This window comes from Ursus arctos, unplaced genomic scaffold (assembly GCF_023065955.2).
Source record: "Ursus arctos isolate Adak ecotype North America unplaced genomic scaffold, UrsArc2.0 scaffold_10, whole genome shotgun sequence".
NCBI classification, from domain to species: domain Eukaryota; kingdom Metazoa; phylum Chordata; class Mammalia; order Carnivora; family Ursidae; genus Ursus; species Ursus arctos.
The window spans coordinates 55,659,658-55,682,491 of record NW_026622764.1 but is presented as its reverse complement, the minus strand read 5'-3'; the positions used below and the strand labels follow the sequence as shown (position 1 = coordinate 55,682,491).

General features: G+C 37.6%; 1 protein-coding gene across 1 annotated transcript; it reads left to right on the top strand.

The window, feature by feature from the left end:
- Nucleotides 1-1,391: 1,391 nt before the first annotated feature.
- MED4 (mediator complex subunit 4) lies at nt 1,392-18,974 on the top strand. Its single transcript, XM_026493271.4, has 7 exons — nt 1,392-1,566; nt 6,984-7,050; nt 11,006-11,176; nt 13,236-13,293; nt 14,525-14,611; nt 16,073-16,204; nt 18,059-18,974. The coding sequence occupies exons 1-7, from the start codon at nt 1,442-1,444 to the stop codon at nt 18,229-18,231; spliced, it is 813 nt and encodes a 270-aa protein (XP_026349056.1). The 5' UTR covers nt 1,392-1,441; the 3' UTR covers nt 18,232-18,974.
- The last annotated feature ends 3,860 nt before the right edge of the window (nt 18,975-22,834 follow it).

Below are 22,834 nucleotides of genomic sequence, written 5' to 3'. Positions count from 1 at the left end.
CTCGTAAGTGAATAAATCAGCATTCTGGATTATATAGCAGTTGCTACGAATGGCTTTTATTTTTAGCATGAGTCCCTGAGAAAATCCTCAAGTCTGGGGTACCCAGCAGGAAGCAGGCTCAGCGCCTCCAAAAGAACAGGCCAGGGGACAGGATGATGGAATGATGGAGGTAGATACTCCTGCTTCACTCCCAGCTGTTCTGTAGGTGACATCTCTCCATCTCGTCTTTTAAAATCACAGCTGGGGCTGATACAGAACCCGCATTCCCCACACTGTTGCAACTTTGGGTTTTCCTGATAGGGAAGGTCCCCGACTACATTGTTCTCTCCAGGAAAAGTGGGTTAAGGTGCAGTTTTGGCTTTAATTTGGAATCTGTGTTGTATCGATTATTTAAACCATTTTCTTAAGCTACCATTTACATGCTATATTGACTCATTCACTTCAATAGTCATCTTGATCAATGAGCAAAACACTTTGTTGAGAGATATATGATTATAAAGGTGGATTATGAAAATGTAGATGTAACCCAAGTGTCTGTGAACGGATGAAAGGATAAGCAAAATGTGGTAACTACATATAATGGAATATTATTCAGGCATGAAAAGGAAGGAAATTCTGACACATGCTAAAACAGGGATGAAAATGGAAGACATTACGCTAAGTGAAATAAGGCAGTCCCCAAAAGACAAATATTGTGTCATTTCATTTATTTGAGGTCCCTAGGGTAGTCAAACTCAGAGAGAGAGAAAGTAGAATGGTGGCTGTCAGGGGCTGGGGTAGGAAGGAATGGGGAGTTGTTATTGAATGGGCACAACAGTTACAGTTTTGCAAGAGGGAGAGAGGTTATGAATGGTGAGGTTATGGATGGTGGTGATAGCATAACCGCATGAATGTGCTTCATGCCACCGAATTGTACACTTAAATATGATTTACATGGTCAATTTTATGTTATGTGTATTTTACTACCATAAAGAAAAAAAAGATTATGGTCCCTGTCCCAAGCGGCTTACAACCTCTAGGAGAGGCCGAACAGGAAGGTGGGGTTAGCATTATAGGGCTGCAAACTAAAGACAGGTTAATGCTGAGAGTAGCCCATATTACAAAAAAACTGATACAAGACGTAGGTCATTACGCAATTTCCTCAAATGCTTGAAACCCGCTGAGCCTCCCATTCCCTACTTGAAAACCATAGCGCGCAGGGCAACAGCACTGCGTCGTGCCTCCCTATTCTCTGGCTCTTCTCCCTGGGTTGGACCTGAGAATCCCTCGCTGGCCCATCAGATGGCGCCGCCGTCCGCAGTGCGTCTCCAGGCCCATAGGGGCCGCTGTCGCCTTGACCTCGTTTCCCCTCGCCTCGGTGACCCTTGCTTCCGCCTCCGGAGCCCGCCTCTCCTCGCCGGTGCTCAGCTGCGCAGTCTCCGGCTGTGGGCCTGTGGGGAGCATGGCGGCGTCTTCGAGTGGGGAGAAGGAGAAGGAGCGGCCGGGAGGCGGTTCTGGAGCGGCCGGCGGTAACAGCACGCGAGAGCGGCTGCTGTCTGCGCTGGAAGATCTGGAGGTCTTGTCGAGGTAATGCTGTCGGTCTGAGGGCCTGACTGGGCTGGGCCGGGAGGACTGACTGTGAATCGGCCGCGCCTGCCTGGGTGCTCGTTCCTGGGACTCCGTGGGGAGGCCGCGCTCCCAGAGACCGTGCACGAGTGTCGTGGACTTGGCGTCCGCAACCCTTCGGAACTCCGAGACAGCATCCTTCCCCCCCCCCCCCCGCCTTAGAGGATATTTTAGTAATGGCAGGGACGCTGGAACCCCGACACTGTCAGAACCGTCAGAACCTTAGAGGTCGCCAGGTGTGAGTACCTTCGTCCGCGGACTCTCGACAGACGTTTAAGGAAAGCCCCCTGGGTCCCAAGCGTTGGGAGACGGTAGTGAAGGGGAGACTAGATGCGGACATAGAGCAGCCCAGTGTCAAGGGGGAAGAGATAGACATAAACAGACATTATGGTGCGGAGCCTGTTTTTAATCCGAGGCGTGCGCTCCGGGTTACTGGAACACGGGGACTATAGGTGCCTGTCTCGTTGTAGTCAGCCAGGCTTCCTGGAGAAAGGACTGCGTGGGAAGAGTGAGTCCACCGCACTCAGTAGGCGGCTGGTAGCTGGAATAGCAGGTGCAGACGCCTGGCGGCAGGAGCACGCGCGACTTGGTGGAATTGCAAGTTTGGGATAGTTGGAGTAAAGCGGGCATGGAAGAGGTAGAAGAAATCGAATGTCGTTGTCCTTATTCTGCCATCGTTCATGGTAGTTTGTCAAGTTGAAGTCTTCTTTAACTCTCTCACATTCACGTGGATGTTGAAATTGTTTTGATTCTTCCTCCTAAAATGTTGCTCAGATTTGACCTCTTGTTCCCATCCCCACCATTCTGTTTTTTTCATGCAGCCTCCCTACTGTTTTACTTGTCTTTATGCTTCTGCACTTTCTTTATTGCCCAAGAGCAGAGCTATCTTTTTAAAAGACATGTCATGTCACTTTCCTGCTCTAAAATATTTAGTAGGTTCTCGCTGCCCAGTGAGATAAAGTCCAAATGTCTAGCTTAGTGTGCCACTTTTCTGTAAATAGGTTTACTTCTGAAGAAGTGACACCCCCTTTGGGAAGTAGTGGCCTCTGCCTTTTGTTCTGAGTGAATCTTGCTCCTCGAATTTCAAATCTTTGCCTTAGTATATTCAGTGAACTATTACTTCTCACCCTTTTACTCTGGAGCCCAGTAAATTCGTTTCTTTTCTGAGTTTACTTGCTGTAACATAATTTGTCTGTTTTGTGACCCTGGTATGTATTTCATACTCACCAAGTTTGGAAACTATTTTTTTGAACCTACTCACAAAGGGTAATGGTCTTTGAAAATTTCTTCTGACATTGGACAGCTCGGTAGTCAGTCTGAAGATCTTGCCTCTGGATTATTTGGCTATAGCTCTGTGTATCTGAGGTGTGTTTTCCGGATGCTGTTGGTACCTGCAGGAGTGCGTCTACGTAGTAATCATGGACTCTTCGCTTGAAATAGCATAATTAAGTCATTTACCAGTTGTGTTAAATTTGAGACTAAATTGAACTGCTCTTGTATGGGACACCTGGGTGGCTCAGTCGGTTAAGCGGCTGCCTTCAGCTCAGGTCATAATCCCAGGGTTCTGGGATCGAGTCCCACACTGGGTTCCTTGCTCAGTGGGGAGCCTGCTTCTCCCTCTGCCTGCCACTCCCCCTGCTTGTGCCCTCTCTCTGTTTCTTTCTCTCTCTGACAATTAAATAAATAAAATCTTTTTTAAAAAAGTGAAATGTTCTTGTAAATTGACCAATTTATCTCTCTCCCTCTTTTTAATATTTCCTTAATTCTGGAGTATAGCATTTTCTGTTTGATGAAATGTATCGTTTAAATTTAAATTTTCCTCAATCTGTTTCTGAAACTTTCCCACTTCATCTTTCTAGTTGTGCATGATTAGTTGAGGTGGTGAGTTCTCTTTTGCATTCTCTGAAAGAAGCTGTAGTTCTATTGCCCTTTCCCCAGGAATGCTAAAAGCACTTTGATTTCTCATTGATTTGCAGTACTCATTGAATCTGTTGACAAATTGGAGATAAGCTGCTTCTTTTTTGAGGTCCTTGCAACCTCAAAAAATAATGGTTATTATAACCATTATTTTAAAAGTTTGCTTTTCTTTTCTTCTGATTTTCTCATGACTTAATCTGCCATGTTATTTTATTTGTTCATCAATAAAGAAAGACTGGGTGACAGTGAGTGAAAATTTATACCTCTTTTTGACCCTGGAGATGGTGGTGGTAGTAGAAGAGATGTCACTGTGGTTTGCCACTAAAGACTCACTGAGATTTCACAGAATGAGTCTATTCCAGTGTGATCAGCTTTCAGAAAAATGCCATTATGTTAGCAGTCAGATATAGCTACATATACTGATTCTGTGATCTGTGAAATTTGTCATTATCCTCTTAATGAAATTTTTCTGTTTGCATTTTTAAAGAAAAATTGGAAAGAAAAACTAATGTAACCTCTTGACTTTAGAAAACAGTGGGTTTGAAATTTAGGATATATTTTTTACTGTTACCTGATTATATAGCTTTTCAGTATATTTATTACTTTGTAAAATGTGATAGAATGAGGCAGTGTTTGGAGGAATTTTTTTTAAAGATTTTATTTTTTTATTTGAGAGAGAGAGCGGGAGCACCAGTGAGCGGTGACTGGGGGAGAGAGGGAGAGGGAGAATCGGTATATTTGTTACTTTGTAAAACAAGATAGAATGAGGTAGTCTGTGGAGGAAATTTTAACAATAGAAACACAAATTATAGTCTACAGTTTTTCTTAACATGTTTGTGACTCAGAACTCATTGTCCTTAAGAAATGTTAATAGGAGTCTTGAGGTTTCCACACCAGCCTATTAATCTGTTTATCTATAATTTACCTGAAGTGTAGTACCACTAATAATATGGGATCTAACCCCCATGTAAATTATATTTCCGTGGGGAATTGTGGATAGATTCTAATTTGATATGCCAGGAGTACAGCTTCTTCTGTAGTGGGGACAGGGCTCTATCTCCCACACCTGTAACCAGAGCCTGGGCCCAGGGGTTCCTTCAGCCTCTTTACCATTGGGGAGGACAAAGGTTTCCACTTAGTTCTACACTGCTACTGAACAGCACTGTCTTACAGCTTTCTTCTTCCCACTGTACTCCTGTGCCTAAGGCAGGCTCTTTTAAGGTTTTCTTTGGATTTATACGCCTACATTTGCAAGAAAAGCAGAAAAAGTCTCATTCCATATCTCCTACCATACTTCCCATCCCCACCACCCCCACCCCTGAAACCAGCCTTTGTGTAGACCAGAGGTTCTCAGCTGTTTATATCTCATCTATGGGGTAAAGAAAAAGGTTAATATAACATGCTGTTTTCATAAAATGTCTGTCTAATCCATCAGCAAGTCTTTTCAGCTCTACCTCGAAAATACATTCTGAGTCTGTACATGTTTCACCGGTTTCCATTACTAAATCCTAGTGGCTAGGACCTAGTCAAAGCCAAAGTCATCTTTTTCATGGAACACTACAGAAGCCACTTAACTTGATTTCCATTCTAGCCCTCTTAAAATCCTTTCTCCAGATAGCTTAGCAGGTTGCTTAAAAACATAAATCAGTTCATGTCATTTCCCTGTTTAAAGTGATCTGGTCACTCCTCATTGTACCTGGAATGAAATACTGATCCTTTCCCGTGACCTGCAAGGCCCTAACACGGTCTGGCCCCTCCCTCCTCTAACTACCCATGTCCTCATTTTGTATTCTGCTCCCCAGTACCTACTACTATATTCTGGCCACACTTCCTCAGATCCATCTTTGGGCCCCTGAATTAGCTATGTCTTTTACAAGCATTCTTCATGGCTGGCTTTTCTCACTTAGAGAAGCCTTTCCTGACTCCACCCAATGTTAAGTAGCCAGACCACCTCACTCACATGCTCTAACACTGCTTTATTTTTTCCCAACCCTTCTTACTCTGGTTTTATTTACCTATTTTCTTGGTTATTCTTGCGTCCTGTATTAGAATTTAAATTCCATTGTTCACTTTTATAACCCAAGCATCTAGAAAGTGGCACAAAATAGACACTTAAGAAATATTTAATGAATGGATGAATGAAGACTTTGCATTGCCATATCCACTTTTTTCATTAATCAGCTAATTAATTCATACATAATGGTATGGGAACCTTGTAGTGGGGAAGGTTGGGTTCAGTTGGCACCATCCAGAAAAATAGCATGAGGCTAGCAGTAAGGAAGATGGAAATATGAGGGTGAAAATAGCCTAGCAGCCAGTGAGAAGGTACAAACACTGGGGCTGACTGCTGGTGTCAGGTAGCTAATTGTGTAGCTGTCCCTCTTGCGTAATTTCTGGAGTCCCGTCTGTCAGCACGTTTGAAACTAATATATGGATATTGCTTGATACATATTTTATACTCATCTTTATACTAATTTTCATATAGGAAAATTGTCATGTCTAGTAAGTAAGCGTTCCAGAAAGATAGGATTTTATTATATGTAGAATCCCTCTTAGTTGATACCTGTCTGTTTAATTTAAAAATTCAGTTCATGTAGAAAATCCTTAAAAAATGATTCATCTACTCCGTAATTGTTTTATTTTACCTTAAAGCATATAAACTTATGTTTTTACTCATCTTTTCATCTAAGACAGGGGTCCGGGAACTTTTTCTGTAAAGGGCCAGATAATAAATATTTTTGGTTTTGGCAGGCCATAAGTTCTCTGCTGCAACTACCCCAGTCTGCCGTGGTAGTGGGAATGCAGCCACAGATAATGTGTAAATGAAGGGCCATGGCCAGTGGGCTGTATGTAGGGGGTTTTCTTGCATAAACCACCCATAATGCATTGTCTACCAACTTCTAGTATGTTTCTTTAAAGCGAAATGAGGGGTGCCTGGCTGGCTCAGTCAGTAGAGCATGCGACTCTTGATCTCAGGGTTGTGAATTCGAGCCCCACATTGGGCATAGAGATTACTTTAAAAAAAAAATAGTGACGTGAAATGAGAACTTAGATGCTCATAAGCAGTCTTAGCTGCTGAATTTTCATGGTTTCCCTTGGTTCTTTGCAGTAGTCCTTTGCAGACAGCTGTGGAGTCTTTCCCAAATATTCAGCTTAGGTTTTTATGGAAACAGCTCTTTTCTGTTGACAGTCATATTTCCTTGGTATTTATGTACTGGATATTAATTTATGTAATTATAGTAGTAAGTAAAACTTGCGTAAATGAGTCTGGTAACAAACACAACTGAGTCTTGCTGGTGAGAGCCCAAGTGCACAGTCACTGTGGGGCAGAGGCTGTGTGAATACTTAGCATGCTGTGGGTACCATGAATCCAGCAAGTCAGTTAGGTAGAGATCAGTTGATAAAGCTTCTGTTGTATTTGTTTGGCAAAGATGTTTTGGTTTTTTGTTTTTCTTTTTTAGAGAACTTATAGAAATGTTGGCAATTTCAAGAAACCAAAAGTTGTTGCCGCCTGATGAGGAAAACCAGGTAGGTGGCTTCTTTTTAAATTACAAACAAGAAATCCCCATAATTTCTGCAGTTTCCCTATTTACATTTACTTTGTGTGAGAACAGGAGGATTGGATTCTGTTAAATTATTAATTACAACTTTTAAATGGATATTTTCTTTGAATCACTTATATAAGGTAACGCTGCTTAAGATAATAGTTGTCTAAGGGTTTAGCAGTATTATTTTCTCTTTTAGTTCTAGTTACACATTATTCATTTTTGTCTTTTGAATTAACCAACAAAGCTTGTTAAATGGAGATTAAAACAATATTTGAAAGAAAAAAGTTAATGCTTTTATAAACTAACCTTTTATTATCTGCTTGGTTCCTCTAATGCAACTTGAAAATGAATAGAAATAAAGGAGCATGCAACTGTTAATAGAAACTGTTTTGTGGACGTTAAGTTTACAAGTTTTTATTTTCTTTATTCCTTTCTGTGCTTTGTAATTTTCTACAGTAAGCAGTTTTTTTTTCTATCCAAAAACTTCTTAAAGTTAAGAGGGTAAATGCCATTTTATGTGTTTTTTACCATAATTTTTTAAAATTTTAAAAGAAAACAGCTGGGAAGGATTAATCTTTTTAATGATATGAGACAGCTCTGTGCCCCATCATTATCTTAGTTTTATCTTATAATATGTTTTGAAGGCAGAGAAATTTGATTGTCAGTAGGGAGGTATTATAAAACTTTGTTTTCTTCAAAGGTTAATCCCCTCAAATGGAGAGAGGGAATTAGGTAAGGCTACAAGTAGTAAAAGTTGGTAATTTTAGGGATTTTAAAGTTGTTTTTTGTACATTGTTTATTTTGTTTTTAGAAAAAGCTTATAGAGAAATACGTTAATAGAGGAATGCTAGTCTCAGATACTTTATTGATAAATACCTGTGAAATAAGAGTTTATTACAAAATGAGCAAAATGAAATACAAGTTTTGACTTTAGTTCCTAGGCACTTATTATATACTTGCCAGGCATGCAGATAATTCAATAGGTCATAACTAAGACCTGCCCAGTCAGCACTAGCTTTTCTTATACTTTGTAAGGATTAGCAGTTCTGTCCTTAAAAAATAACAGTACCTTGTCACATAAGGTTGTTGTGAGGATTTATGATACTGCATTTTAAGTACACTTAGGAAGGTTGTTGTGAGGATTTATGATACTGCATTTTAAGTACACTTAGGAAGTGTTTAGTAATGGATAGTTATTATCATCACCACCCCAGGACAGAATTAAACCTTATACTTAATACGGTGAATTCCTGTATAATTTTCATTGACACTATTAAATATTAGTGGGATGTGCCCATTTGAAAATTTACTGTTTTTGGAAATTGCTCTTTTTTAAACCATCTTCATCATAAAGCAATACTATGCATGACATCACAGGTTTAATGTGAGTTATATATTTTCTTGAACATAATAGCACAAATGTGTAACTGTAAGTTTTTTTTATGCATCATACATTTATCATAAAAGTATTTCTGACATCAGTTCAACTCTGAGACAACCATAATGAAGAATTTACTATAATTATGTCATCGTTTCCTTACATTATAGTTTAATGCTTTGATCATTTATTTGCTATCATAGTTGATTGTGTATGATTTTGTAACTTTAAAAAAATTACGCATTTTGTCATAATGTCTTTGCATCCTGTTTGGCGCTTTGGGATTTTTTGTTTTAATTTTTTTACAGTTTAATTGAGATATAGTAGAAATATAACATTGCATTAGTTTAAGACCTACAAGATAATGATTTGTTGTATGTATGTATTGTGAAATGATTATCACAGTAAGATTAGTTAACATAGTTACAATTTTTTTTCTCGTCATAAGAACTTTTAAGAAGATGACAGGGAAACCATGGCACCTTTTCATGTACCTGTTGGTGATTTGGGTGTCTTTGGAAAAATTTCTCATGGTTCCATTTCTCTGTACATTTTTAAGAACTTTTTCAAAGTTGCTAAAATATACCATCTTAGCAGCTTTCAAGTATACAGTGTAGTATCATTAACTGTAGTCACCATTTCTGTACATTACATCCCCAGAACTTATTTATCTTATAACTGGAAGTTTGTACCTTTTGATCATCTTTACCCATTTTGCCCACCCCCACCCTGTCATCCACCAGTCTGATTTCTTTTTCTATGAATTTGGCTCTTTTAGATTCCACATGCAAGTGAAATCCTGCAGTATTTGTCTTTCTCTGTCAGACTTATTTCACTTAATATAATGGCCTCAGGGTCCATCCATCTTGTCAAAAATAGCAAGATTTCCTTCTTTTTTATGGCTGAATAATATTTCTGTATCTGTATATATACATTCCACATTTTCTACTAATTTGAAGAGATACAGGTACCCGATATTAATAGCAGCATTATCAGCAATAGCCAAATTATGGAAAAAGCCCAAATGTTCATCAACTGATGAATGGATAAAGGGGTGGTGTATACACACACACACACACACACACACACACACACACAATGGAATATTACTCAGCCATATAAAGAATGAAATCTTGCCATTTGCTGCAACGTGGATGGAGCTAGAAAGTATTATGCTAAGTGAAATAAGGCAGTCAGAGAAAGACAAATGCCATTTGATTTCACTCATATGTAGAATTTTTTAAAGATTTTATTTGTCAGAGAGTGCACAAGCAGGGGGAGTGGCAGGCAGAGGGAGAAGCAGGCTCCCCGCTGAGCCGGGAGCCCAATGCAGGACTCAATCTCAGGACTCTGGGATCATTACCTGAGCTGAAGGCAGAGGCTTAACTGACTGAGCCACCCAGGTGTCCCTCATATGTGGAATTTAAGAAACAAATGATCATGGGGGTGGAAAGGAGAGGGAAACCAAGAAACAGACTCTCAGCTATAGAGAACAAAGTGATGGTTACCAGATGGGAGGCGGGTAGAGGTACAGGTGAAATAGGTGATGGGGATTAAGGACTGCACTTGTGATGAGCACTGGGTAATATCTGCAAGTGTGGAATCACTATATTGTACATCTGAAACTAATATTACACTGTATTATTACTAACTGGAATTTAAATAAAAACTGAAAAAAAAATACATACCACATTTTCTTTATCCATTCATATATTGATGGATTGTTAGTTTGCTTTCATATCCTGGCTGTTGTAAATAACGCTGCAGTGAACATGTGGGTGCCCATATCTTTTTGAGATAATAATTTCATTTTTTTCAGATAAGTGCCCAGAAGTGGAATTGCTGGATCATATGCTGGTTCTATTTTTAACTTTTTAAGTAATTTCCATACTGTTTTCTGTAGTGGTTGCACCAGTTAACATTCCCACCATCAGTGCACGAGGTTCCCTTTTCTCCACATCTTTGCCAACACCAACTCTTATCTCTTGTTTTATTGAATATAGCCATTGTAACTGGTGTGAGGTGATATCCAGTTGTGGTTTTAATTTGCATTTCCCTGATGATTAGTGATGTTGAGCACCTTTTCATGTACCTTTGGTCATTTTTATGTCTTTGGAAAAATGTCTGTTCAGTTTCTTTGCCCATTTTTTAATCAGACTGTTTATTTTGTAGAAATTTTTTATAGTTCTTGGTGTCAACTAAAATCATCTCAAATACCAGATTTGGGGGGAACCTCCATTGCATTATATTTTTAAGGATAAACTTTAAAATTTTATCTTACCTGCGAAATGAATAAACCTCATTTTGTCATATTGGTAGTTCTGAAGACTTGTATGAAAGAACAGCATATAACTAGAAAAAGTAGAAAGTCTTGATACTAGTCTGTTTTCCAAAATAATCATAGGTAGGTTATTTTTATTCTTAACGTTGATTAGAATAATACTTTGAAGGTGTTAAAATTTTATAGCCTAGCCAATTCACATGTGGATTCTTTGCTTCATTGGAATGTCACTTTTCATTATTCTGCTCTCTGCTCTAATCAACTGTTACCTGACAGGTCCTGGAGTTGTTAATTCACAGAGATGGGGAATTTCAAGAACTGATGAAATTGGCACTCAATCAGGGAAAAATCCATCATGAAATGCAAGTTTTAGAAAAGGAAGTGGAGAAGAGAGACAGTGATATTCAGCAACTACAAAAACAGCTAAAGGAAGCAGAACAAATACTGGTAAGTTGTTAGAAAATAAGGTAAAAAAGATATTAATCTATTTCTGAAAAAGAAATCTAACTTAAAATATTTTGAAGTGGCAGAAAACTTGACTTTCCAAGTCTAAAAGTGACAGCTTGTCAGTTTGGTTCAATGAAAGGCCATTGTCATTCCCTATTTTACTTAATGTTTTCAGATAGTCTGCATTATTTTTGAACCATATTTTCATTATTTAAAATTTTTTAGGATTGAATTAGTAGAACTGGGAAGTTATACTTTTATCCTGTCCCGTTAGAAGTTTTCAGTTATTAGTAGTCTAAATCTTTATTTCAGCTTTTAAAATATTTTGAAATCAGTAGAAATATGTATCAATTTTATAAATCGATTAAAATTTACATTAACTTATTTAGTCTTCCATTCTAAACTAGGTGGGATTTGGGCATATGTCAAGGACTCTATAGTTTTTTGGGTTTTTTTGTTTTTTCCTAGTTCTTGGCTACTGTTTCAGAAAAGCAATTTCTTTGCTATTATTTGCCCAGTTATTTCAGTAAATACTAACTAATGTAACTGTTACATGGTGGTATTACAGAAACAGCTGAGTTTGATTCTCATATGGACCAGAAATTGCTAGAATCTTTATCCCTGATGAATCTTCAAAATGCATCAAAATGGGCTCCAATAGATAGAAACCTAAGTGGTTCAGGGTAAATTAACCACTTGCTGAAGAAATGACCCCAAGAAAACGCTTTTAAAAAAAAAAAATGTAATGAAATCTATTTTCCATTAGCAAAGTAATACTTATCAAAAGATATTCAGAAAATACAGAAAAATAGAAGAGGAAAAGGTTGTGTTAGTCTCTCTTCAGACTGCCATTATTCATAGTTTTGTGCATTTCATTTCAGTCTCAGACTTTTTTTTTTTTTTTTTTTTTTAATTTTCCAGTAGGGCTTATAATTGAAGTCTGGTTGACACGCAATGTTACATTAGTTTCAGGTGTACAACACAGTGGTTTCCCCCCCCCCCCAGAGGTTTTCATTTTTTAATCTTGTAATTAGTAGGATACTACTGGCTTTCTATTACTATTTATTAAAACTTAAGCATTTTTCATGTATTATATCCTCTTTGTTTCGCTTTCCAACTTTCTGTTATAAATAATGCTTTGATGAATATCATTGCAGAATAGTCTTTTTTTTTTCTTCTGCATTTCAGATTATATTCTTTAGATTTGATTTCAAAAAAAGTAATTATTGAATAAAGACAGTGAACACAAGGACCATAAAAAGATTGAATTTTATGATTTAGGAAGTAGCAGCTAACATTTATTGAGCACTTGTGCATCAGGTCTTATGCTTGTTTGCAGCTTACATGTATTATCTAAGTCTTCTTAACAGCTATGCTAGATTTGTACCATTGTTCCATTTTACAGATGAGGAAACCGAGATTTTTAAATTAATAACTACCTTGCCCAGGAAGAGTGAAAAGTAGAGAGATGAAACTTAAACGTAGTTCTCTCTGACTCCATACTCTTAACCACCATGTTATAGTTGAGGATGCGTATACTAGCTTAACTTCATTTTACCCTTTAGTGTACCTTTCCAGGGGTTGGGGGGGGGATTGTGGGTGTTTTCGTTATAGCAGTCATTAAGCATGGAGGTAATGGTAACGTGTAAATGAGTAAGGCTGTCAATAACAAGAATGTGTCTTGTAAAGTAGAAAAAAAATATTTTGGTATTTTATCTTTGAACTGAATGTAAGAACAGGATGCTTTGGGAGTGGTATGTGGTCTGGATCTCTTATGCGTGTCTGATAGAAGGCATAAAGAAAAAAGTAAACAATCCAATTTATACTTTGTTTCTAACAATTTGTGAATGAAGACTGATTCATGTATATATGTTATTTCTTTCATTAACCAGCTGATATAAATGATTCCCAAATTGTGTTTCAGAACATTACAAATAATGGGGATTTCCAGCTTTTGCATATTGTTCCTCTGGGATTAATGATTTTGTGAATTAAGCCGAAAATTTTGCTTGATATAGTTAAGAATAAAGCATATTTCTTTTTTTAATATTCGACTCAGGCAACAGCTGTTTACCAAGCAAAAGAAAAACTCAAATCAATAGAAAAAGCAAGAAAAGGTTAGTACTATGGGAGTACTCAATGACTGTCTGAAAAATCCAAGTTTTGGTTTCAAGAAACAGATGACGGTGTTATTGGTAATTATTTGCTGCTATTGAAATGATTCCAATAAATTTGTATTGTAAAGTGCCTGCTAGGTGCTAGCACTGTGCTGTGTATTACTGGGGAGGTACCACACCTTTTTCAGGTTCTAAGAAGCAACGGTAATATAAGGAAAGTCATGGCTATGTATCCGAATGTGTGGTAAAGACAATGAGTTTATAAAGTTGTTGGGAGAAGGGAAGAGAACCGTGAGCTGGAAGCAAGTGGGATGTGAGTTCAATCTTAAAAGACAGGACAGAGAGTGAAGGAGAATGTGCAGTGGGCAACTGGGTTGGGACTAGAGTGTCCTGAAGTCAGAACTAGATGTGGCTTTGGGATGTGTGCACATTTAATGGTGCAGATAACCAGCATGCCTTCTTTTCCTGTCCCACTTCTCTCTTTAAAAGACTTCCATTTTGGATTTTTTAGTTTAGGTACTAAAAGTTAGAATGAAAACTTTGGTTACTTGATTTTAATGTTTGTAGATTATTTACCTTTAATCACCTCACAGTTGTCTAACTTTCCTCTTCATTTCCTGTTTCAGGTAACTACTGTTAATGTTTGGTGTATGTCCATCTTTTTTAGATGTTTAATACAAATATAATAACAATACAAATACATATATGTACATATATTCTAAAACAAAAACCAGGTCATGCTATACATATTATTTAGCAGCTTACTTTTTTTAATCTAATGAATATATTATGGACATGTTTTTGCTTAGGTCTACTTATAATCATAGGGTCACATCAAGTCAACAATTGAGTGGTATAGTGTGAACTGCTGTCCTCATTTAATAGCTTAGATGTCACTCTTTCCTCTGTTTTATTTGTATTCCTTGTTGCTTTGAGAACAAATAAGAGTAGTTAATGGTAGTTAATTGAGATTAGGGAATTTTGTCATGCTAATGTCCCAAATTTGATACTTTGTTAGCTGTTTTTTCTAGATGTCTTGCTCTTTACTTGGGGAATCTATATGATTTAAGCTTAACAATATACATATTACGAGGTATTATTAGGGAAGGTAGGCAACTCAGATTACCCTGTTTTCAGATAATTTAAAATAAAGATGTGATTATGAGGCATGCGTTTATACACTTGTAAATTACTAGACTAACATGCTACTCTCTCCTCTTAACTCTCTCAGGTGCCATCTCTTCTGAAGAAATAATTAAGTATGCACATAGGATTAGTGCAAGTAATGCTGTGTGTGCCCCACTGACCTGGGTTCCAGGTAAAAAATACTTCTCTTATTAGACATACGTGGTTTTGAAAATTCTTAGGTGACTGTACTCAAAAGTAGGAAAAATGATTTAAATATAGAATGTATTTGTCCTTAGAAACATCTGCTATATATTTTCATACCTTTAATATCTTATAAGTAATAATGTGGACCATGGGTTTGATCAGTTTGGTTTTTTACAGAACTTTTGCCCCAGGGACTGTGTTTCTGTCCTTTTTTTTTTTCTTTTTAAGATATTATTTGTTTATTTGAGAGAGCGAGCACGAGCAGGGAAGAGAGAAAGAAGCAGGCTCGCTGCTGATCAGGGAGTCCCATGTGAGGCTCGATCCCAGGACCTTGAGATCATGACCTGAGCCAAAGGCAGCCGCTTAACCAACTGAGTCACCCAGGCGCCTCTGTTTCTGTCCTTTTTAAAAGAAAAATCATAAATAATGTTTGAAAGTATAAGATGATATGTGATGATTCTAAAGCTATAGATTTATATGCCTGTAACACTCAGGCTGGCCAGAAGCCCAGTTTTTAGAACCATTGGGATTTTGTCCAGGGGTCTGGCCTGGGAATTAAGACAGTCCCAACTCTTCCGGGATAAAGGTGAAGCACTGAGCACCCAATAGCAAGCACATGGGACTGGATAGAGCTGGAGTAGTTAGAAACACCAAAAAAGTAACAAACTGCAATATATATTGACAGTACGTAAAACATTTATAAGACAGGGACCTAAGATTGAGCAGCAGTGTTCTGGGAGGAGTGGGAGATAGTATCTCAACATCAGTAATTCATGATGGTGGTATTTTACCATACTGAAAATACTAAGATTAACTTACAGTTTTGAGGGTAATGATCTGGAGTGAGTAAGAAATATTACCAAAAAGTTGGTCCAAATCTGCCAAGTTTTCATCATTCTAAAACTAAGTGGTATGCTTTCATGATTAGAAATGAACATTGGCTCCTGCTATTCCTCCACTGGAAAGTTCTAGGAATTAGTCTTTAAATGACAAGATCAAAGAGGTTTGTTAGGAAAAGTTTTAGACAGTCCTTCAAATAAGCATTCCAGTCCTTTCTGTCTTGTGAAAAAAAAAAAGCGTCATGATCTGTTTATTCTCTCAGAATATGTATCATTTGTTTTTCTTACTAGGAAATGCAAATAAGTTAGAAGAATCAAGATCATTATAATTTTTTTAATTTGTCATCTGGAATTGCTAAAATGACAGACTTTTCTCCTTTTTTTTTTTTAGTATAGAAAATGGTATATTTCTGTACAGATTCAAAGAAGAAATGCATGTATTTTTAAATTTAATATATTATGCTCTTAATAACAATTGATATTCCTATTCCAAAATTGAAAATGGGTGTCTTGAGTTTTTCAGAGTGAATCAAGGAAAATCAATACTTCCAGAGAAGGTATTAATGCTTAATTTGCATGTGATTGAATTAAAAGCAGTCTTTTTTTAGGGGACCCACGGAGACCATACCCAACTGATTTAGAGATGAGAAGTGGATTATTGGGTCAAATGAACAATCCTTCCACTAATGGTGTAAATGGTCATTTACCAGGGGATGCACTTGCAGCAGGCAGACTGCCAGGTAACGTTAATCAGAACAGCCTTTCAGACATACAAGGTTTTTCAGACATGATGATGGAATATCTGGCTGTTGAACAAGTTTGAGGTTCTAGACCCAGCTCGTTTCAATAGCTAGGTTTTCTGCCAATTATCCTGCTCTCTAGTTTAAGAACTGTTCTAGCTGGAGTTCGTGAAATTAGAATAAATTGACTTTTCTCTCATTTGTTAATAGGTTTTTTTCCCTCAGGTATTAGGCCTCTCTTTTATTATTAAAATTTAAACAGCTTTTTAAATAAAATTGTGAAATATACTGTACAGAATAAGAAATATATATGTTCATTTTAAAGAATACGAAGTGAACCCACTCCTGAAAAACTCCCAAATCAACAAAATGAATAACAGCTTTTTATGGGCTTTTCAATAACTAAATAAAATAGTACTTTTGTGAGACTTGGTTCATTCTGAATTTCAGCCTTCCTCAAGTTTTGCATATAGTTTTGTGTTATTCTTACATTTATTTTATGTTCCCCATCTTTTATCTTTTGTAGGTGACTTGTTTTGATTTGGTAGAACATTTAAAAAGTATTTAGAAGGTTATAAAAAAACTGGTTTTTTTGAGCAATCACTTTTAATATTTCACCTATTTCATTTTTTTGTCTTATTTTTACAGTGTTAAAAACATGCTCTATATAATGCTTTTCTGCTTCACATTTTATTGTAAGGATGTTTCTGTGTTGTTAAGAATGCTTTGTAAACATCATTTTTAATCATCTAAAGTACAAACTGAGAATTCAGTGTGCCTCAGTTTCCCTTGATATCTTTGCATTTTTCTCATTTTGATTATTCCATATTATATACCAGTCACAGTCCAGTCAGGAGGCAGAAACCACATCAGCAATATGAACAAGAAAAATGTAAAGAATTATTAGTAACAAGATACTAACTACTAAAGGGTAAAGAGAACTGTTTTTTAAAAATATGGTAATAACAGATGTGGGGAGCGACTACATTTAGGACCAGGCAGGATACCCAAGGAAGTGACCCACTGAGAAGAGGCTTCTCCCACCCCCATCCTCAGGCTGCTGTTCCTATCGCGGCAGCCTCGAGAAGGTGTAGCTGTGGCCCACGGGCTGGCAGAGTAGTTAGATGAGGTATTCGCAGGCTGGAGCCGGCAAGCAGGAAATTATCCCCTAGGGTTCCAAGGAGCCTTGCTGGGAAGCCACCTGTAGGGTAATGGTGAGACTTAGATGCCACTGAAACTTGGCAGGGGTGAGCCCACCGCTTGATGTCTGCATGCCAGCCAGGCACCACAGGAGTGAGAAGGGAAACATCAGATCGCTTAGTCCTGTTCCCCTTGCAGAGTCCCTCCAGTGCCCTCTACTGACAGAGATTAACATTGTGGCTGCTGGCAAAGGAGAATGTTTTCAGGGTCCAGGGAGAAGAGTGGATTTAAAGTTTAAGAGGCAGTTTAAACTTGTAATACTTAATATAGTACATGTTAGCTATTTAAAATATATATAGAGAATAATATATATGACCTAATAGATATCTGCATATAGTTTACATAGATATATATATAGGAAACATTTGATTTGTCATTGTGAATGTCTTGCAAAAGAAAAATTAGGTCAGCTGACTGTATAAAGTTACTTAGATGGAAGCATGATTTTTAAAAAATAAAACACAGGTTCTGGTTATTAAAACATCATGCTTTTCCTTGATAACTTTGATCTTTGTTAATATAGCCAATGTACATTTTGATTCCTGGCCTTAAAAAATATTTACTTCAGATTCTGTGTGTGAAGGGAAGAGTAATTAAGAAGTAAATTAATTACTGGTAGAAGTATTGTTACATATGCTTCTTTCTTTTCTCCAGATGTCCTTGCTCCACAATATCCATGGCAGTCAAATGACATGTCAATGAATATGTTACCACCAAATCACAGTAATGATTTTTTGTTGGAACCTCCGGGGCATAATAAAGAAAATGAAGATGATGTAGAAGTTATGTCAACAGACTCCTCTAGCAGCAGTAGTGACTCTGATTAAAAACATAAAAGACAAAATTCATACAGAATTGAATACTATGGGGGGCACTGGGTGGCTCGGTTGAGCGTTGGACTCTTGATTTTGCCTCAGGTCACAATTTCAGGGTTGTGAGATCAAGCCCCGCATCAGGCTCCGTGCTGGGCGTGGAGTCTGCTTAAGATTCTCTCCCTCCTTCTGCCCCTCGCCCTACCTCTCTCCCTCTTTAAAAAACAAACAGAATAGAACTATGGAATTCTGTTTCTTAAACAATTGCAAGCCTGTAAAAAATAGCCAGGTAATACTGGCTGTAGTGGAATTGTGCAACCCATCAAAAATCATTGGACTTTCTTTTTAAAGCCAAAAATCATGGTTTCAATTCTAAACCACTAAGTGAATATTTGAAGAATAATCAAAATTTTCTGTTGGGAAAAAAAAAAATTTCTGTTGGAAAAGAAAAATTACTCAATGCCACTCTACCCTGTTATATTCTAGTTATGTTGAACTTGTACATAGTAGTAGTTATGGAAATAAAAGTTGAGGGAAATGACCCACGTACATACCGCTAACCACCCCTGGAATTATTTAGAAAAGCATTCTAAATAAGGGCAGTGGATCACCGAATGTGTATCATATCTTGAAATAACAAAACCCTCATTTGAAAGTGAAGGCTGGTAGCTTCTGTCACAGTAACGGGGGAGATTGTCTCAATTTGTACTATCTGTAATTATTGTAATTTTTGTAAATAAACTCTTGTTTGTACTCTATGCTTTTTTAACTGAAATATGCCTTCAGTGTAGGTAAGAAATTATTTCTGTAAATCCCGTTGCATTTTATATGTACTTAAGTAGAATTCTGGAATGTGAATAACCATGATGTGCTGCGTACCACTAAACTAGTAATCACACCTAGGGAGTTTCACAAAGGCCCATACTGACATTCTTAGACGAAATAAAGTGAAGTTGCTTTTTATGTTTTTTTTTCCATTAGTCTTCCCATTAGTTTTTTTTTTTTTTTAATAATTGAAAAGGCTTATAATAATGTCTGATCTTAGGAATAACAGATTGGGTTGTCTTAAAGGTTTTAGAATAGAAAGCATTGTCTCTTGCCTTCACCTTCCCTCTTACTGCATTTTCCAGAAGGAATCACTTTTTTTTTTTCTTTTTATTTATTTATTTATTTTATTTAGAAGGAATCACTTTTAACCACTTTTAACTTCTGATGGTTAACCTCCATGTTTAAGTAATATGCTTATACCACTACAGTTTGATTTATTTTCATGTACTTTTTACATTTTTTTTTTCCAGATTGCAAAAGTAATACAATATCCATAGTGGAGCATTTAGCAAATATAGTAAATTACAAAGGAGGAAGTAAAACTAGCCTTGTACCAATAGATCATATCAATTAACATTTTTGGATACGTTCTTGGTCTTTTTTAAAGATCCACCTGTGTACATTTTAAAAAATAAGAATGTGTATTTCCTCAGATGCTATATAGTTTTTAGTAATCTACATCCTTGCAATGAACTGAGAATTCAATTTTTTCAACTTTTTTCCTTTCTTTTTTTTCTTTTTCATTTAAATGAAATGACCTCTATAGAAAAACATTTGTCTCCCAACTTCAGCAGTTTCCTGGGAACAAAATTACGTTTTTAGATCGATATCTTGAATAATACAAGGAATGAAATGAGTAGCCTAGTTTGGAATTCTAACGAAGTATAAATTATCTCAGTTCAATTTCTTTACTTTGTATTGTGAATTCAAGGGCATTCCAATATACATGAATTACAGTCATAACATAGTGTCTTTTGTGGTATAGTAAAATACTGGTTGCCTAATTTTAAAAAATACATACATACACACACACAGTGCCAAGGAAGAGGTGGTGGAAAGGAGAGAGCTAAAGCAAATGAGGCAGAGTCTTGGCACCTTCTGAATCTGAGTGTAGGATGTATGGAAGTTCACTGTACTGTTTTCTGCTTCTGGTATGTTTGAAAATTTTCATGTTAACATTCTTTTGTTTTCTGCATCAGAAGTTAACTTTACACCGTTTTAAAATGCCAAGGAATGGAAAAGTTTGGACTCCTTTCTACAAGATGGGTTTGCTGCTGCTGAAGCTGCAATTCAAGGATGGCAGGCATGGAAAGTGTGTGGGAACCCACAATAGCAAACATTTGTGGATTCTGATACAGTTCCTTAAGCCATGATATTTCGGCCTCCTGTTCAGTTTAGTTTGTTGGGTATGCTATAACAAAGTAACAGACTCCTGGCTTAAACAGGAATTTATTTTCCCACAGTTGTGGGGGTTAGAAGTCCAAGAGCGAAGTTTGGCAAGTCTCTCGGCTTGCCTTCTCTCTGTGTCCTCACATGACATTTTCTCTGCCCCCCACCCCACCCCCCAGCCCTGGTGTCTCTGTGCGTCCAAATTTCCTCTTCTCATAAGGACAGTAGACAGACTGGATTAGGGTACACACTAATGGCTTCGTTTTAACTTAGTCATCCCTTTAAAGGCCTTCTCTCCAAATACAGTCACATTCTGAGGTATCGGGGTTTAGGGTTTCCACACCAATACCAATGTGTGTTTGGGGGAGGGGTCGTTCCCCACAGCAACAAGCAATTTTCTGGACAACGGCAAGATGTCCTACAATTCAATTCAATTCTGACACTACCTGGCTATAGAATTCGGTTCCTCACTCCATGTGCCAAGACAATGATGCCAATCTCCAAGCCCAGGTTGTCGTTAACCTGTATTTCTGACTGACAGGCTATATATCAGAGGTTCCCCAGAGCCCTTCCTTAGTTAGGTTTGATTAATGTGCTAGAATGGCTCACAGAACTCGGGAAATGCATTTACTCACTAGATTCCTGATTTGTTATAAAAGGATACAACTCAGGAACATCCAGATGGAAGAGATGCATGGGCAAGCGGAGGGAAAGGGCTGAGCTTCCATGCCCTCCCCAGGCATGCCACTCTCCCCAAATCATGTGTTCACCAACCCAGAACTCTGAACTCTGCCCTTTTGGGTTTTTATGGAGGCTTCATTACCTAGACTAGATTGATTCAATTGTTGGCCCCTCCCCCCTCCAGAGGAGGATTGCAAGTTCCAACCCTCTAAGCACAGTAGTCACTGGGCTCCATTGGCAACCAGCCTCCGGGCACTTACCCAATTCCATATTAACATAACAAAAGACTATTACTCTCCGCACTTAGGAAATTACAAGGGTTTTAGAAGCTGTAAGCCAGGAACTCTGGACAAAAACCAAATATATATATGAGAAATTCAGATGACCAAAATCACAATATCGTATGGGGACACAATTTAGCCCATTACATCATCCAAGGGCCTGTATAAACTTAATTAAATATTTAATGAATGTTTATCCTAGTAAGATTTTCCTTTTTTATTTTAGATTCAATTTGGCATATATGAGGTCTTTTCTAAGGTGCCTTGTATAGCCAATATATACACTTAAGACCATTTTACTGCATTTGGTTAATATTTTCAATTAACAACTATTTTGTTGTTTCATCATTTTAACAGTTTTTTCAGCAGTCTTTATGAGACCAAATCTTTGGCCAGGTTAGATCTCCCTAATTACAATGTATGGGAAAATTATTTTCTTTGTAACAACTGATTTTATGGCCATTTAAATGAAATCTGATACTACAAAATGGGTACTTCTATTCCTTAAATACGGCATACTGTCTTCTACATCTTTTGCTGAAACCTCCATTTTAAATGTCTTAGGTGCTTTACCTTCTGATATATAAAGTCAAAGAGTTTTAGTACTAGCGATCATATGGTTTCAACTATGCTCATCTCCCATTGACTGGTGCTTCTGGCTGTGAGCCTCCTAGACCGGTGTGGGGTCAGTGTGAAGGAATATTTACTGTTCGCAATGCAGTCCAGAGCCGCCATGGCTAACTCCTCCTCCCCTTCATCCCATCTTTTCCTGTGTTCGAGGATCTTCCAAGTGCTAAGGGTACAGCAATGCATAAGACAGTGAGAGCCTGCCTTCCTGGACTTGTAGAGGCTGAGGGGCAGGGGAGGGGACAGATAATACGCCCATAAACAAATCAGTAAGACAAATCCAAATAGTGGCAAGTACAATAAAACATAAGGACACGTTCAAAATTCAACACTTATTGCAACACCCTGACTTCTCAAAGGAAGGTAAAAAAAACCTCCCAAGAGTTGTAGCATGGACCGGAATGGTCTTCAAAAATCAATAAATACATATATAGGTGTTAATTTAAAGATATTATGATCAATTAAAGATATGACCAAAAATGTTATATTCAAACACTTGGGTCTCATCAAGTACAAACCGAAGTTTGCCTACATTTTTATTATTTATGCTTATTTTTTTAAAGGTTATTTGAGAGAGAGAGCAGGGGGTAGGGCAGAGGGAGAGGGACAGAGTCTCAAGCAGACTCTATGCTGAGCACAGGGCCCAATGTGCACAGCTCAATGTAGGGCTCAATCTCACGACCCTGAGATCACGAGCCAGGAGTCGGCTGCTCAACCAAGTGCGCCAGCCAGGCGCCCCAAAAGCTTGTATGTATGTTTAAACAAAAACAAGAAATGCCATGCTTTTTGGATTGCTGCTTTTTCCACGCTGA